Source organism: Pristis pectinata, chromosome 25, assembly GCF_009764475.1.
Source record: "Pristis pectinata isolate sPriPec2 chromosome 25, sPriPec2.1.pri, whole genome shotgun sequence".
NCBI lineage: Eukaryota > Metazoa > Chordata > Chondrichthyes > Rhinopristiformes > Pristidae > Pristis > Pristis pectinata.
This window is the reverse complement of record NC_067429.1, coordinates 15843211-15858428: the sequence shown is the minus strand read 5'-3', so window position 1 is coordinate 15858428 and position 15218 is coordinate 15843211. Positions and strand designations below refer to the sequence as shown.

Sequence of the window (15218 nt, the reverse complement as noted above, 5' to 3'; positions counted from 1 at the left end):
GCTGTCCTTGAGCCTGGTGGTACGTGCTTTCAGCCTTTTGTATCTTCTGCCCAATGGGAGGGGGGAGAAGAGAGAATGTCCAAGTTGGGAGGGGTCTTTGATTATGTTGGCTGATTTTCCAAGGCAACGAGAAGTGTGGACAGAGTCCGTGGAGGGGGGCTGGTTTTCAGGATGTGCTGAACTGTGTCCACAACTCTCTGCAGTTTTTTTCTGGTCTTAGGCAGAGCAGTTGTCATATCAATCCATAATGCATCCAGATAGGATGCTTTCTCTGGTGCATCTATAAAAATTGGGGAGCATCAATTAGGACATGCCAAATGTCCTTAGCCTTCTGAAGCAGAGGCACTGGAGTGCGTTCCTGACCATGGTTGGACCAGGACAATGTGTAAATGTTGATCATACAGCCAGCCCTAAAATCTAATCCTATTACAGTACACAGGCCATTTCATCTTGTCACTTTTCAAGACCCTTCAGGCACAGATGACCTTCACTCAGTTTGCTCTCCTCCTGTCAGTCTTCAATGGAGTCCTTAAACCTGTGTGAATCTTTCTTCTGTGTGCTTAGCTTTATCTCTCAATCCTCAGGCAAAGCAATTCAATCAATGTCCATATAATTTCTTTATTAGAGTCTGCTTGATTTAATTAACTCCAGTGGTCAAAATGCCATAACCTCTAAAGGGCTCATGTGACCCCCTCATACTCCACCTAGATCAGAACCTCATGGTCTTTTGACCATTGTTCAACTTCCTCACACTGATCATTCATATCCATTCCTACCTCATTTTTTCTGCAGACCAATCTCGTATACCCTTGTGTCCACCACCTTACTGACCATAGTCACTCAATAACAGAGAATGCCCCAACAGTCACTGTTTTGCAAAGCCATTGTAGCTTTCAGTTCTGCAGCATCTCCTCGGGTAAAGTAATAACAAAATGAAGGACCATAGTGCAGGTAGCAGAGACATCACCATCTGTATGGTTTATATTTTAGCTGCATAATTCTTTAGTTCTTAAGTAATTTACTTAAACTGCACATTGTTAGGGATTATTCTGAAGTTATGAAATCATGGAGAGCAGATAGTAATTAAAATGAGAACCAGTCTTCAGGAAATAAAACCTGTTCACAATTTAACTTCAACTGATACCTTAAGGTCATTGAAACCAATCATTGTTTGTGGGACATTCTGATTCTGTACCATTGAAACTACGTAGGGGAAGACAGTAGATGAATGTTCATGTTAATTGGTGCTCATTGAAACCTTCAGGATGAGATCAGGGAAGGTATTAAGTGGTCAATGCACACAAAATGCTGGAGGAACTCAGCAGGTCAGACAGTGTCTATGGAGGAAAGTGACCATCTCCTGGATTAATGCATTGTTAAAGGCGTATCCCTGCCAATTAACATGCAGTTAAGAACAGGTCTGTTTTGTCATTTAATATTCTGACTAGCTGTATTTTCAGGGAGCCATCCCTCAACACTGTAACAAAAGGGGTATATTTTGAGTGTCTGGAAATATTGTGCTTAGAAGCTTTCAAACCAGCCACGAGTATTTGAATGTTCAGAGGAGTTCTGCTAGTTGGGATGTACTGCCATTATAAATCTGTAATTACCTGTCTACATCGGATAGGATGCTTGTGGAGTGAGAGAATCATTCACACATTCTGTTCTCAGTCAAACAGAAACATGTTTATTTGATTGATCTTTCACCTCAATGAGGAGAGGGTGGGACGTGGTTACCTTACCAGTGCAGTTGGCACATTCTCTCGCTGACTGGAATGTTTTAGACATATTCTGAGATAAGATGCAGCATTTCCAATCATGCACAGGCGTGATGTTATCAACTTTTGACCAATCGAAGAAGAGAATATGTGATCAGCTGCCTCTGATATCACTTTCTCTACATGATCATTTGTGCTTGTAGATCCCTAGTTTGGTCAGAGTCTGATGGTTTCATGCCTTAGGTATCTGTAGGTTCAGTTAAGGCCTTGGTTATCATAGGTACTAGCAGGCTACATAAATCCCAATGATATATCTTTGGAATTCTGCACAAAGAGAACTATGGAGGCTCAGTCATAGTGTATATTTAAGATAGGGACTGATGGATTTTTAGATATTGAGGAAATCTTGGGACATGGGGTCAGTTCAGGAAAGTGGTGCGGAGGTAAAAGTTCAGCCATGAACTTATTCAAGGGATGATCAGTCATGAGGGGCCTCATGACCTCATCCTGCTCCAATATCTTCTGTAACTATGTCCTTATCTCACCATTTCAAAAAAATTAAACCCTAGTTCTAGTTTCTCCCATAAGAGGCAACATTGACGTCCCATTAAGATAATTTGAACCACAAATAACGTTTGTCATTCAATAGTCTTGTAACAGCCAGAGTGATGTCCAGTATCCCATCAAGCTCTGAGAGGCCACTCTGCTGGCTAGGAAGAGATGCTGGGAATCACAGAACAAAAAAAAGCATGGGGAAGGAAGGTCACCATAATCAACACCTGGTCAGTATCAACTGAGAACAAAGTTCAGACAGTTTTACAGCCCTGCAGACTGTCCCATTATAAACCATCCCAATGTGAGCTATCCAGAGGACTAAACAAGCAGATGGGGATGTTTTAAGAACTAACCTTGCGGAAAGAATGATTTGATAAATTACAAAAACTCAAACACTCTGGTAATTAAGGAACCAAATGGTTGATGGGATGAAACCAGCAGGAATTTGATAAAGTTAAAGAAACATGTATGGATAAGGTTTGGAATTATAGCCGTATAAACAGTAATAAAGAACTAAGCAAAGTTTGGAAGGTACGTGAAGAAATGTATAAAAAGCTGCCTTATGAGATGACCAGCAGCAGTGACTCTGGAGACCAACCACTGAAGAAGACCCTGAGTCAGGGACTCTGAGAAACACTCACCAAGATCGAACCCCAGCTGGCTTCATCAAGATTGGGAATATCTGAATACAGGTAGTAGGTTTTGAAAGTTGTGAAAGTAACCTAAAGAGACATGTAACTAAAGGAGTTTTGAAACTAACGAGTTAATGAGTCTTGTTTGAAACTACGTGGTGAATCTTTGAATTGTTTGAACTAATCACAATCAATCAATAAATATAGATGTTAGACAAAGTCATGGTCTGGTGTGTTTTATTGTGTGCTGCATTTAATTGGCAATACTATTCTGATGCAAAGTATTGTTTTGTGAAGTCAACTGCTTCCCAAATTTCTCTCTTCCTTTCCTGAAGATATCACAACCAAGAAATTATTCCACCCTTTCAACTGACGACAAAGCCTGCTTTATGTTTGGACCATTTGCTCCAAAATTCTAGTGTGTACAGAGCCAAGGCACTTGGGTAGAAACTCAGGTAGGTCATAGGTCAGTGTGAAGAACAGATGATGGGGGATGGGGATGTTGGTATGGAATTTAGGGTTTCTATTGGGGAAGGAATTGGCACATTGAATTTCCGGTTGAGGCATCTAGGGACATGATAGGACCACAACCAGCTGCTGGAGAGGGTGAGCAGTAAATGATTGCTGAAATGGGTCAGGATGACAAGTAGTTGAGGGCTGATCTGGACCATGATTTGCTGGAGTCCGGCAGAGTGGCCTGAAGGAGATCTGTGGTGAAGGCTCAGTAGAGGACATAATGGAGATCTACCTGTAAGTGGTTCCAAGCACCAGTCTCCATGGCCTGGGATGTGATCAGACAGGCCATCTTCAAATATTGCCAAAGGAGTCTCTCTAGTCTTATAAAGGCTTGTTGTTGTGTGACTGGACGCCTATCTGCATTTGGTGCAAAGGGCATTGAAACATATATAGTGAACCATTCCTTCGTCCTCTGGTTAAGGGAAAGTGGGAATGGGCAATAAATGCCAGCACTGCAATAAACAAAATTGACTCATTTAAAAATGAAAAACTAAACAATGATGAGTTTCTTTCTGTCCAGATGAAGGGTCTCGACCCGAAACATCAGCTGTCCATTTCCCTCCACAGATGCTGCCTGATCCATTGACTTCCTCCAGCAGTTTAGTTTTTGCTTCAGGTTCCAGCATCTGCAGTCTCGTGTCTCCATGAATTTTTGCTGGTAATTTTAGAGATGAAAAGATAGATGGTGGCTCAGGTGATGCGTGAACTGGTTGGGCCAAGTGGCCTGCTTCTGCTCGTATATCCTACGTAATCCCACAAAAGACAAAGTTCTCCATTCATCAGTATGGCGCAGTGAGAATCCATGAATAATTTGGTGTTCAAAAACTGTACAGTAGTTAGTTGGTTTCTGTTAGGATTCCAGCACATAGCACACATCACAACTTTACACTGTGCTTTAGAAATATTATGCTGAATGAAATTCAGTGGGAGTTGGTAACTGTCTGGGATTTTCCATAGCTGTCACTGAGGAACTTTAGTTTTCATTTATACTGCAGCATTGACATGGTTAACCTTCACAAGATATTAAACAAAATTTCTCACTTACCAACATAAATTGATATTTAGAGGAGACACTAAATACTTGGTCAATGATCTAGGATTTTGGGAGACATTTCCTGAATTCAGGGCCTTGACCATTGAAGGCATGGATGAGGATAAGGGTTGCACCAGAGGCCAGAATTGGAGCGATAGAAAGCCCCTGAAGGTTTTCATGGCTGAAGGAGGTTATCAAGTTATGGATGGGCAGGGTTTGAACACATGGATGAGAATTTCAAACTTGAGGTGTTTGTGGCTTGGAAACCAATATTGTTCAGTCAGCTCAGAAGTGATGGGTGAAGTGAACTGGGAGTCAGACAGAAAAATTTAGCATTGGCTCAAATTGACAGGGAGTGAGCAGTGGAAGACCAGCCAACAGGTCATTGGTGGGTAAGTCTGGGGTAAGAAGAAACACAATTGAGGTTTCAGAAATAGATGGGGTAGGCAGGGACGGAGATTGGCAACATTGCAGGGATGGAAGTCGGAGGTACTTGGGGACATGAGGTTGGAGTTCATCTCAGGATCAACATACAGATGCCACAGCTGTAAAGAAAGGGGTTCAGCCTCAGACGGGGAATGGATCTGGTGGCTTAGGATCAGATTCAGATTAGTTTATTGTCACATACACCAGGGTGCAATGAAATTACTTGCTCACATGAAGCTCAAAGAGTATCTCGAATGAAGAGTAACTCAAATGAAGCCTATCTCTGAATAGAATGGAGCTGGTGCATCCCCCTATAAATGAGGAGGTGAATTATTGATCCCATTTTGAGACTGTAACTGCCCCATTAATTCCATATAAAAACAGTGAATTGGTCTTTTGGGTGAGAGCATATTTCAAAGATGACCTTAAAATTTAGTTTCTATTGCTGTACCACTGAGCTGAGCACCATTGTCATAGCCAAGTAGATATGGGAGCTGAAAAGAGATGAAACGAGAGCAGAATTGTTGGAATCACATTCAATGTTACAGATTACTGGAATAGAATTGCCCCCAGCAACATGCATTAGAACATTGGATTCCCTCACCTGGCCTATACACATAGTCCAGCACTATATTTTCAGTAATCCTCAGTCCTTAATAAATTGTGAAAGAAAATTTGGGAGATATTGGATTGACTTTCAGGTATTTGGAAAGAATTGTCAGTGCAAACTGAACAGTCCTAAATTTAAGCCCTGTTTTATTTGGCCTTCTGATTCTAATGCAATTTGAGCTGGACTTTTGGACAACAAAACATTGATTGTTTTCAAGTTATGCTTAGATTTTTCAGCCTTCTGCATGAAAAAAATAATGTTGAGTTATATGAAAGATCTTTTTGTTTAATTACCATATTTTCATCACAGAGAAAGCACGAGACCCATTTTCACTTCCTACCCTTATCTTTCTCTGGTTGGCAATTACCCATAGTTGTTTGACTTTGACTCCTTGTTACTTTGCTATCAACGTTCAGTCAGTATGCTGCTCTTTTTGTTTCTTGGTCTATGTTGCGGTTTAGCTGTTTTGTTCTATTTTTTTCTTGCCTCAAGTCCCAACCCTTTTTCTGTTGACACTAGAAAACGACCTCAACCTTTGGTGCTGGACCAGAATGCCAGGGACAAAATCCTTAAGCGAGGTATGTCTTGTTAACTTTGATAACACCGTGCAAATTATTAAATGTAGGTAACGCCTTGAAACAGAATGGAAGATTATTGTGATGGCTTTAATTAAAGAAAGTCTTGTACCATTTTTATGGCTAAACTAAGCCTCGAGGGGTAATTAGATTGTTAATAATTAAGAGCTTTCAAGGCAGAATAGTTACTTTTCAGCAGAGTTGATCAATAAATATATATCGGATATTACTAGTGCACTTCTGTACTAAATGCAGTGTCCAACTGTTTTCTGGATTTATTAGTATACACGTTTTCATTCATCATTTGCAAACTGTACTGTCTACTTTGGACTTGAATCTTTGACTCTGTATCTAACTGCACCTACCTCATAATAACATGGTGGCTTGATGGCTGGTGTTGAGGAACAAGGGATAGCCAAGTGTCAGGATCAAAGCTAAGAGCTGAATTGGGATTTGAGCTGTAGTTGAAGCTGTAGGAATGCAGGATATATGAGGAAGCAATTTGGATGGTGTTGGATGGAGACTTCCTTCTCCAGGCTACACATTCAGGAAAGGGAGAATGCTAATCTAACTAGCAAACAGTCCCAACTTTACTGACAAAAAATCTGCTAGAGGAAATCAGTGGGTTGAGCAGCATCTGTGGGAGGAAAGGAATTGTCGACATTTCGGGTCAAGACCCTGCATGAATCCTGATGTAGGGTTTTGACCCTAAACGTCAACAAATCTTTTCCTCCCACAGATACTGCTCGACCCAGTGAGTTCCTCCAGCAGATTGCTTGTTGCTCCAAATTCCAGCATCTAGAGTCTCTTGTGTCTCCAACTTTACTGACTAATGACATCACTGAAGTGGAAGTCTTGATCAAACATTAAGCTTCTTGTTTACATGTTAGACCCAGTCATTTGTTCCAAACAGATGACCAGCACTTTCTAGTTGCTGATTGGGATCCTAGTATCAGAATCAGAATCAGGTTTATTATCACTGACATATATTATGAAATTTGTTGTTTTGTGGCAGCAGTACAGCGCAAGACATAAAGACATAAAAATCACGATAAGTTACAAAAATAAATAGTTAGTGCAGAAGAGGAATAACGAGGTAGTGTTCATGGGTTCATGGACCGTTCAGAAATCTGATGGCAGAAGGGAAGAAGCTATTCCTGAAATATTGAGTGTGGGTCTTCAGACTCCAGTACCTCCTCCCTGATGGTAGTAATGTGAAGAGGGCATGTCCCGGATGGTGAGGGCCCTTAATGATGGATGCCGCCTTCTTGAGGCACAGTCTCTTGAAGATGTCCTCAGTAATGGGGAGGGTTGTGTCCATGATGGAGCTGGCTGAGTCTATAACCCTCTGCAGCCTCTTTCGATCCTGTGCATTACAGCCTCTATACCAGGCGGTGATGCAACCAGTCAGAATACTCTCCATAGAACATAGAAAAACATAGAAAATCTAAAGCACAATTCAAGCCCTTCAGCCCACAAAGCTGTGCGGAACATGTCCCTACCTTAGAAATTACTAAGCTTACCCATAGCCCTCTATTTTACTCAGCTCCATGTACCTATCTAACAGTCTCTTAAAAGACCCTATCTTATCAGCCTCCAACACCGTTTCCAGCAGCCCATTCTACACACTCACCACTCTCTGAGTAAAAAACTTACCCCTGACATCTCCTCTATATCTACTCCCCAGCACCTTAAACCTATCTCCTCTTGTGGCCACCAGTTCAGCCCTGGGGAAAAGCCTCTGACTATCTACCCTATCAATACCTCTCATCATCTTATACACCTCTATCAGGTCCCCCCTCATCCTCTGTCTCTCCAACGAGAAAAGGCCAAGTTCCCTCAACCTGCTTTCATAAGGCATGCTCCGCATTCCAGGCAACATCCTTGTAAATCTCCTCTGCACCCTCTCTATGGCTTCCACATCTTTCCTGTAGCGAGGCGACCAGAACTGAGCACAGTATTCCAAGTGGGGTCTGACCAGGGACCTATATAGCTGCAACAACACCTCACGGCTCCTAAATTCAATTCCCCGATTGATGAAGGACAATACACCATATGCCTTCTTAACCACAGAGTCAACCTGCGCAGCCGCTTTGAGCGTCCTATGGACTCGGACCCCAAGATCCCTCTGATCCTCCACACTGTCCTACCATTAATACTATATTCCGCCAACATATTTGACCTACCAAAATGATCCACTTCAAACTTATCTGGGTTGAACTGCATCTGCCACTTCTCAGCCCAACTCTGCATCCTATTTATGTCTCTCTGTAACCTCTGACAGCCCTCCAAACTATCCACAACACCCCCAACCTTCGTGTCATCCACAAACTTACTAACCCACCCCTCCACTTCCTCATCCAGGTCGTTTATAAAAATCACAAAGAGTAAGTGTCCCAGTACAGATCCCTGACGTACACCACTGGTCACTGACCTCCACTCAGAATACGACCCTTCAACAACCACTCTTTGCCTTCTGTGGGCCAGCCAGTTCTGGATCCACACTGCAATGTCCCCTTGGATCCCATGTTTCCTCACCTTCTCCATAAGCCTCGCATGGGGTACCTTATCAAACGCCTTGCTGAAATCCATATACACAACATCTACTACTCTCCCTTCATCGATGTGCTTAGTCACATCCTCAAAAAATTCAATCAGGCTCGTAAGGCAGGACCTGCCCTTAACAAAGCCACGCTGACTATTCCTAATCATATTATACCTCTCCAAATGTTCATAAATCCTGCCTCTCAGGATCTTCTCCATCAGCTTGCCAACCACTGAGGTAAGACTCACTGGTCTATAATTTCCTGGGCTATCCCTACTCCCCTTCTTGAATAAGGGAACAATATCCGCAACCCTCCAATCTTCTGGAACCTCTTCTGTCTCTATGGACGACAAAAAGATCATCGTCAGAGGCTCCTCAATCTCCTCCCTCACCTCCCACAGCATCCTGGGGTACATCTCATCCGGTCCCAGTGACTTATCTAACTTGATGCTTTCCAAAAGTTTCAGCACCACCTCTTTTCTAATATCTACATGCTCAAGCTTTTCAGGCTGCTGCAAGTCCCCACTATAATCCCCCAGATCTTTTTCCGTGGTGAATACTGACGTAAAGTATTCATTAAGTACCTCCGCTATTTCTTCCGGATCCATACACACTTTCCCACTGCTGCACTTGATAGGCCCTATCCTTTCACATTTCATCCTCTTACTCTTCACATACTTGTAGAACGCCTTGGGGTTTTCCTTAATCCTGCCCGCCAAGGCCTTCTCATGTCCCCTTCTGGCTCTCCTAATCTCCTTCTTAAGTTCCTTCCTTTTAGCCTTGTACTCCTCCAGATCTCTAACATTACCTAGCTCTCTGTACCTTTTGTATGCTTTTCTTTTACTTTTGACTAGATTTATTATAGCCTTTGTACACCACGGTTCCTGTATCCTCTCGTGACTCCCCTGTCTCATTGGAACATGTCTACGCAGAGCTCCACACAAATATCCCCTGAATATTTGCTACATATCTTCCGTACTTTTCCCAGAGAACATCTGTTCCCAATTTAATCTTCCATTCTCCTGCCTGAGAGCCTCATAATTTCCTTTACTCCAAGTAAACACCTTTCTAGCCTGTCTGTTCCTATCCCTCTCCAGTGCTAACGTAAAGGAGATAGAATTATGATCACTATCACCAAAATGTTCACCCACTGAGAGATCTGACACCTGACCAGGTTCATTACCCAATATCAAATCAAGCACAACCTCCCCTCTTGTAGGCTTATCCACATATTGTGTCAAGAACCCTTCCTGAACACACCTAACAAACTCCACCCCATCTAAACCCCTCACTGTATGGAGATGCCAATCGATGTTTGGGAAATTAAAGTCCCCCATCACAACAACTCTGTTATTATCACACCTTTCTAGGATCTGCTTCCCTATCTGCTCCTCAATAATCCTGTTACTATTGAGCGGCCTATAAAAAACACCCAGCACAGTTATCAACCCCTTCCTGTTCCTAACCTCCACCCACAGAGACTCCGTAGACAATCCCTCCACAACGTCCACTTTTTCTGCAGCCATGACACTATCTCTGATCAACAGTGCCACTCCCCCACCTCTCTTGCCTCCCTCCCTGTCCTTCCTGAAACATCTAAAACCCGGCACTTGAATCAACCATTCCAGCCCTGGAGCCATCCAAGTCTCCGTAATGGCCACCACATCATAGCTCCAAGTATCAATCCAAGCTCTAAGCTCATCCACCTTGTTCACAACACTCCTTGCATTAAAATAGACACTCTCAAGCCTGTCTGAACACATCCCTTCTCTATCACCTGCCTATGGTACTTACTCCTAGCCTCCTCTATTTGAGAGCCAAACACCTCTTCCCCAGTCTCTCCAGTACGGATCCCACCCCCCATCAATTCTAGTTTAAACTCTCCCCAGTAGCCTTAGCAAACCTCCCAGCCAGTATGTTGGTCCCCCTGGGATTCAAGTGCAACCCGTCCTCTTTGAACAGGTCATACCTGCCCCAAAAGAGGCCCCAATGATCCAGAAAACTGAATCCCTGCTACTTGCTCCAATCCCTCAAACACGAATTTAACCTCCTCCTCATTCTGTTCCTATACCCACTATCGCTTAGCACAGGCAGTAATCTGGAAATTACTACCTTTAAGGTCCTGCTTCTCAACTTTCTTCCTAATTCTCTATAGTCTCTTTTCAGGACCTCGTTCCTTTCCCTACCTATGTCGTTGGTATCAATATGTACCATGGCCTCTGGCTCCACTGTACATCTGTAGAAATTTGCAAAAGTCTTTGGTGACATACCAAATCTTCTCAAACTCCTAATGAATGAGAGTTGCTGGTGTGCCTTCTACGTAATTGCATCAATGTGTTGGGCCCAAGATAGATCCTCTGCATGGTCTCCCAATAAGGAAGCTGAGGATCCAGTTGCAGGGGGAGGTACAGAGGCCCAGGTTTTGAAGTAGAACAGTTAATACCTAAAAGATGGGCACTGTGTAGCCAACGTTTCCGACCCATGTTTAAATCTTACATTTAAAAGCTGACACTTCCATTCAGAATAATCACTTTTTACCTGTGGACAACCAATCCTGGGATAACGGCACTGTGTTGTCCTCCAAAGGAACACAAACTTCTGCGGATATTCCAATCTGTGGAAAATCTGCCTGATAAACCTGTGTCAATTAAGCCTGCCACAAGAAAGGGCATAGATGTGGTGAATGGACACAGTTTTTTTCCCAGGGTTGCGGAATCAAGAACTAGAGGGTATAGGTTTAAGGTGAGAGGGGAGAGACTTAATAGGAACCTGAGGGGCAACTTTTTCACCCAGAGAGTGGTCAGTATATGGAATGAACTGCCAGAGGAAGTGGTTGTGAAAGGTACGTTAACAACGTTTAAAAGGTACTTGGACAGGCACATAGATAGGAAAGGTTTAGAGGGACTGGGCCAAATGTGGGCAGGTGGTACTAGCTTAGATGGAAATCTTGGTTGCCATGGACCAGTTGTGCTGAAGGGCCTGTTGCCATGCTGTAGGACTCTATGACTCTAAGAACAAGCTGTCTTCTCTATTATTATTTAAAGTACTTGATTTGAATGTATGTCATTGCTTTTCATTGTCCTGTGTTATTTTAAGTATTTTGTTTATTTTTTACATTTTAAAATTTAAGATTTTTAATTTTAATAATTCTTACGTGTTTCTGAATGCTTATGAATGATTCATAGACATTCAATCTCCAGGACACCTTTGGCAGCTGGTAAATGTGGGGACAGGATTTAATCAAGTCTTGCAACAATTCAGGAGGTAGGGCTTGTCAGTTTTCATTGTAAAGGCGATGCATTGCACTTATAGTTGCATAAACGTAATTGCTGGTTCTATGGTTATAACATGCTGCAAGTGACGAAGGATTTTGATATCACCTTTTTCATAAATTGAACCATAACATGTGCAAATGGCACAGCCGTGCAGAAAACTATAGAATTACCTTTTGCTAATCCCCAAAGCCAAATTGTAAGTTGCGCCTGTAGCAATGCACTGTTTGACGGGTTGCCTTTGTGTGAAATGGGTGAGAGGGTGTGGTCAAGACAAGAACGAATGAGCCACACGGAGACTGGAGCTGTAGATATAAAAGCTCTTTATTCAGCACCAGGCATTCTGAGGAACATTCTCTCTCTTGGAGACACTCTGGAGGAACAGGAAAATCATCTTGAACTCAAAGTACATTGAGTTTTTATTTTCTTAAGAAAAAAGATAACAGCAGGTGACAGGATACAATTTCAAGAGCTACAAGGACATTATTTACTTTAATATTTTATGTCTGACAAATGATAAGATAAGATAAGATTTCTTTATTAGTCACATGTACATTGAAACACACAATGAAATGCATCTTTTGTGTAGAGTGTTCTGGGGGCAGCCCACAAGTGTCGCCATGCTTCTGGCGCCAACATAGCACGCCCACAACTTCTTAACCCATACGTCTTTGGAACGTAGGATGAAACTGGAACACCTGGAGGAATCCCACGTAGACACAGGGAGAACGTACAAACTCCTTACAGACAGCAGCTGAAATTGAACCCAGATTGCTGGTGCTGTAATAGTGTTATGCTAACCACTACACTACCATGCCTGCCCATTGGTTCCACTGAATTATATATTTATAATGGGAGTACACTGTAACTGACCAAACACCTCTGACTGTTCAAACACTTTGCTGGGACTAAGCAATTCATATAGCTGGTCCAAGATTTTTTGAGGACAGAAACCCCAGACACTGAAAATTAGTGTTGTGAGGGCCTAACTCTCTGGATACACAAAATTCTCAATTATTGATAGACAGAACAAATATGCCTCTGACCACGTTTGATGTGCTAAGTGAAAAATAAGTCTGGTCTGCAAACTTCCTTGATCTCAGTCACAATGGGCAAAATAACTTAGTTGAAGATGTCAGATTCCTGGTTTGATGAAGGCCACTTATCATAGCCCCATTGTCTGACATTTGGCTGATGCAGATGAGAATGACTCACGGTCATGTCATTTTACTAACCATATCTCTTGAGTGGCCTTTGGCTGTGCACCAGCTGCATCTGTTCTGTTGACCATATTGTTTGTTTACAAAGCTGTCCTTTTCATTTCAAACCCATTACTTGTAGTTTACATTTGAACAGGTTTTGTTTGAACACTGATTCTCATTTGTTTTAATACCTGCTATCCAGTGTTTAAAAATCCCTAACACATCCTGGACAGACATCTGTCCAAGGAAGGCCAAAGTCTAATTACCGAAAACCTCAACAAAAGACCCTTCACTCAGGATCCCTATCCAAAACTCTAGGCTACTACAAAAGCACATCTCTATGTGGAGACACAAGAGACTGCAGATGCTGGAATCTGGAGCAACCAACAATCTGATGGAGGAACTCAGCGGGTCAAGCAGCATTTGTGGGAGGAAAGGAATTGTTGATGTTTCAGGTCAAAACTCTGCATCAGGATTGGTGCAGGGTTTCAACCTGAAACGCCAATAATTCCTTTCCTCCCACAGATACATCCCTATGTGGACCTATATACTATCTAATCTGGCTTTCTACAAGAATATAGCGGTAGTAGCAATAAAACGTTGCTCCATGTGTTTGACCACATCCTCTTCTTTGATGCCTTACAGCAGACATTATATTGTTATTTGGATTCTAGCCACCCTGATGTGACTGTGCTTCAGGATTTGGTGTTTCACATCAGATCCTTGCTGTTGAAGGTGCCTGTGTTTAAAGATAGTAGTTATGATTTTCATGGCATTTCACTGTCTTTTCCCCTGCAAGCACACCGCAGCATACATTGCATTCTTTAATCTCTGTTTAACTTTGAGACTATCAGACATGTGTAGACAAGTGGAACCAATTGGGGAACTTAGTTTGTCTCAAGTTAAGAATCACACAAGCACTAGGTCGTGTGTTCGCCATGATAAAGGGATGTACGGGTCAGGGTAACCACAGTAGGTAGGTTCCGTTGAAATGTCTACACATCTGTATACAATTCCTGAAGGAAGTCCTATGTCTAACAATTGCTAACTGAACCACCCACCATATTGTATGAAGAACCTCAGGCCCATGCATCAAGGCCACAGAGAAGCCCTGCAGAAGTGGTGGAAGGAGTGCAGTACCTCATAAACTACCCGCCTGTCCACCCCATCAGACACGTACTGTTCCATCTGTGGAAGAGTCTCCAGTTCCATTGATCTAATCAGTCACTATCGAACCCGCGATACCGGAGTAGAAGCAAGTCATCCTTGATCCTAAGGGACTACCCAAGAAGAAGAAGTGATAATGGCCAATTCAATTATCCAAATGTAGACTGTAACATAAGAAGCAAAGGTGTAAAAGAGTTCCTGACCTCTGTTCAGAAAAACTTTCTTGAATCAATACTTTCTGCCTCAATGAAGAAGACAACATTGCTGAACTTGGCTCTGGGAAATATAGAATCAAGCTAAGTGAAGAAGGTATCAGTGGGAGAACACCTAGGAAGTAGAAATCATAATAACAAAAGGTTTAGAATAAGCTATGGGAAAAATCATCAAGTTCTTCAATGCCCAGGTTAAACAATGTTTATTAGGGAAGAGCTAATTTCAAAGGGATGAGTTAAGATCTGGCCTGGGCAAACTGCAATCGAAAATTGGCATGAAAAACTCTAATTGAACAACAGGAGACCTGTGGTAGTCAAATGGTTAAAAACAACCACCCCAAACAAGAAAATGGACAGTATTTTCAGTTTGAATAAGTATCTGGAGGTTGTCACATACAAGGGCAAATAATGGTTCATGATGCTCTCTGAGAATTCTAAGGAAACACAAGCCAAGAGATTGATAATGATTTAACTGAGGCAGTGAATCTCCATGGATTAATTGATTGATTACAGAATTATGAATCAGGATCAGTTTTGTGGAGCCATTGGTGGCAATTAAACTGTGAAGTGAACATAACCACAGACCAGAGCAGTGTAAGATAAGAAATAATACTGTGTTCCATAAGTAACATTCCCATTAAGCAGCAGTGATAAATTGAAGGTTAGCTCCCTTTAGCAAGACTTAAGGTCTCAAACGAACAATAATTTGGGAGCAACAAGACATCTAGTTGTATTGAGATAAAAAACAATGTCCA

General features: G+C 42.2%; 1 protein-coding gene across 1 annotated transcript in view; it reads left to right on the top strand.

Moving 5' to 3' along the window:
• si:ch1073-13h15.3 (all-trans-retinol 13,14-reductase) overlaps nucleotides 1-15218 on the top strand; it is a 68684-nt gene that overhangs the window by 25503 nt on the left and 27963 nt on the right. Inside the window, exon 4 of the mRNA XM_052038394.1 lies at nucleotides 5983-6068. Within this exon, the coding sequence (XP_051894354.1) occupies nucleotides 5983-6068 (86 nt within the window). The remainder of the gene's footprint in view (nucleotides 1-5982; nucleotides 6069-15218) is intronic.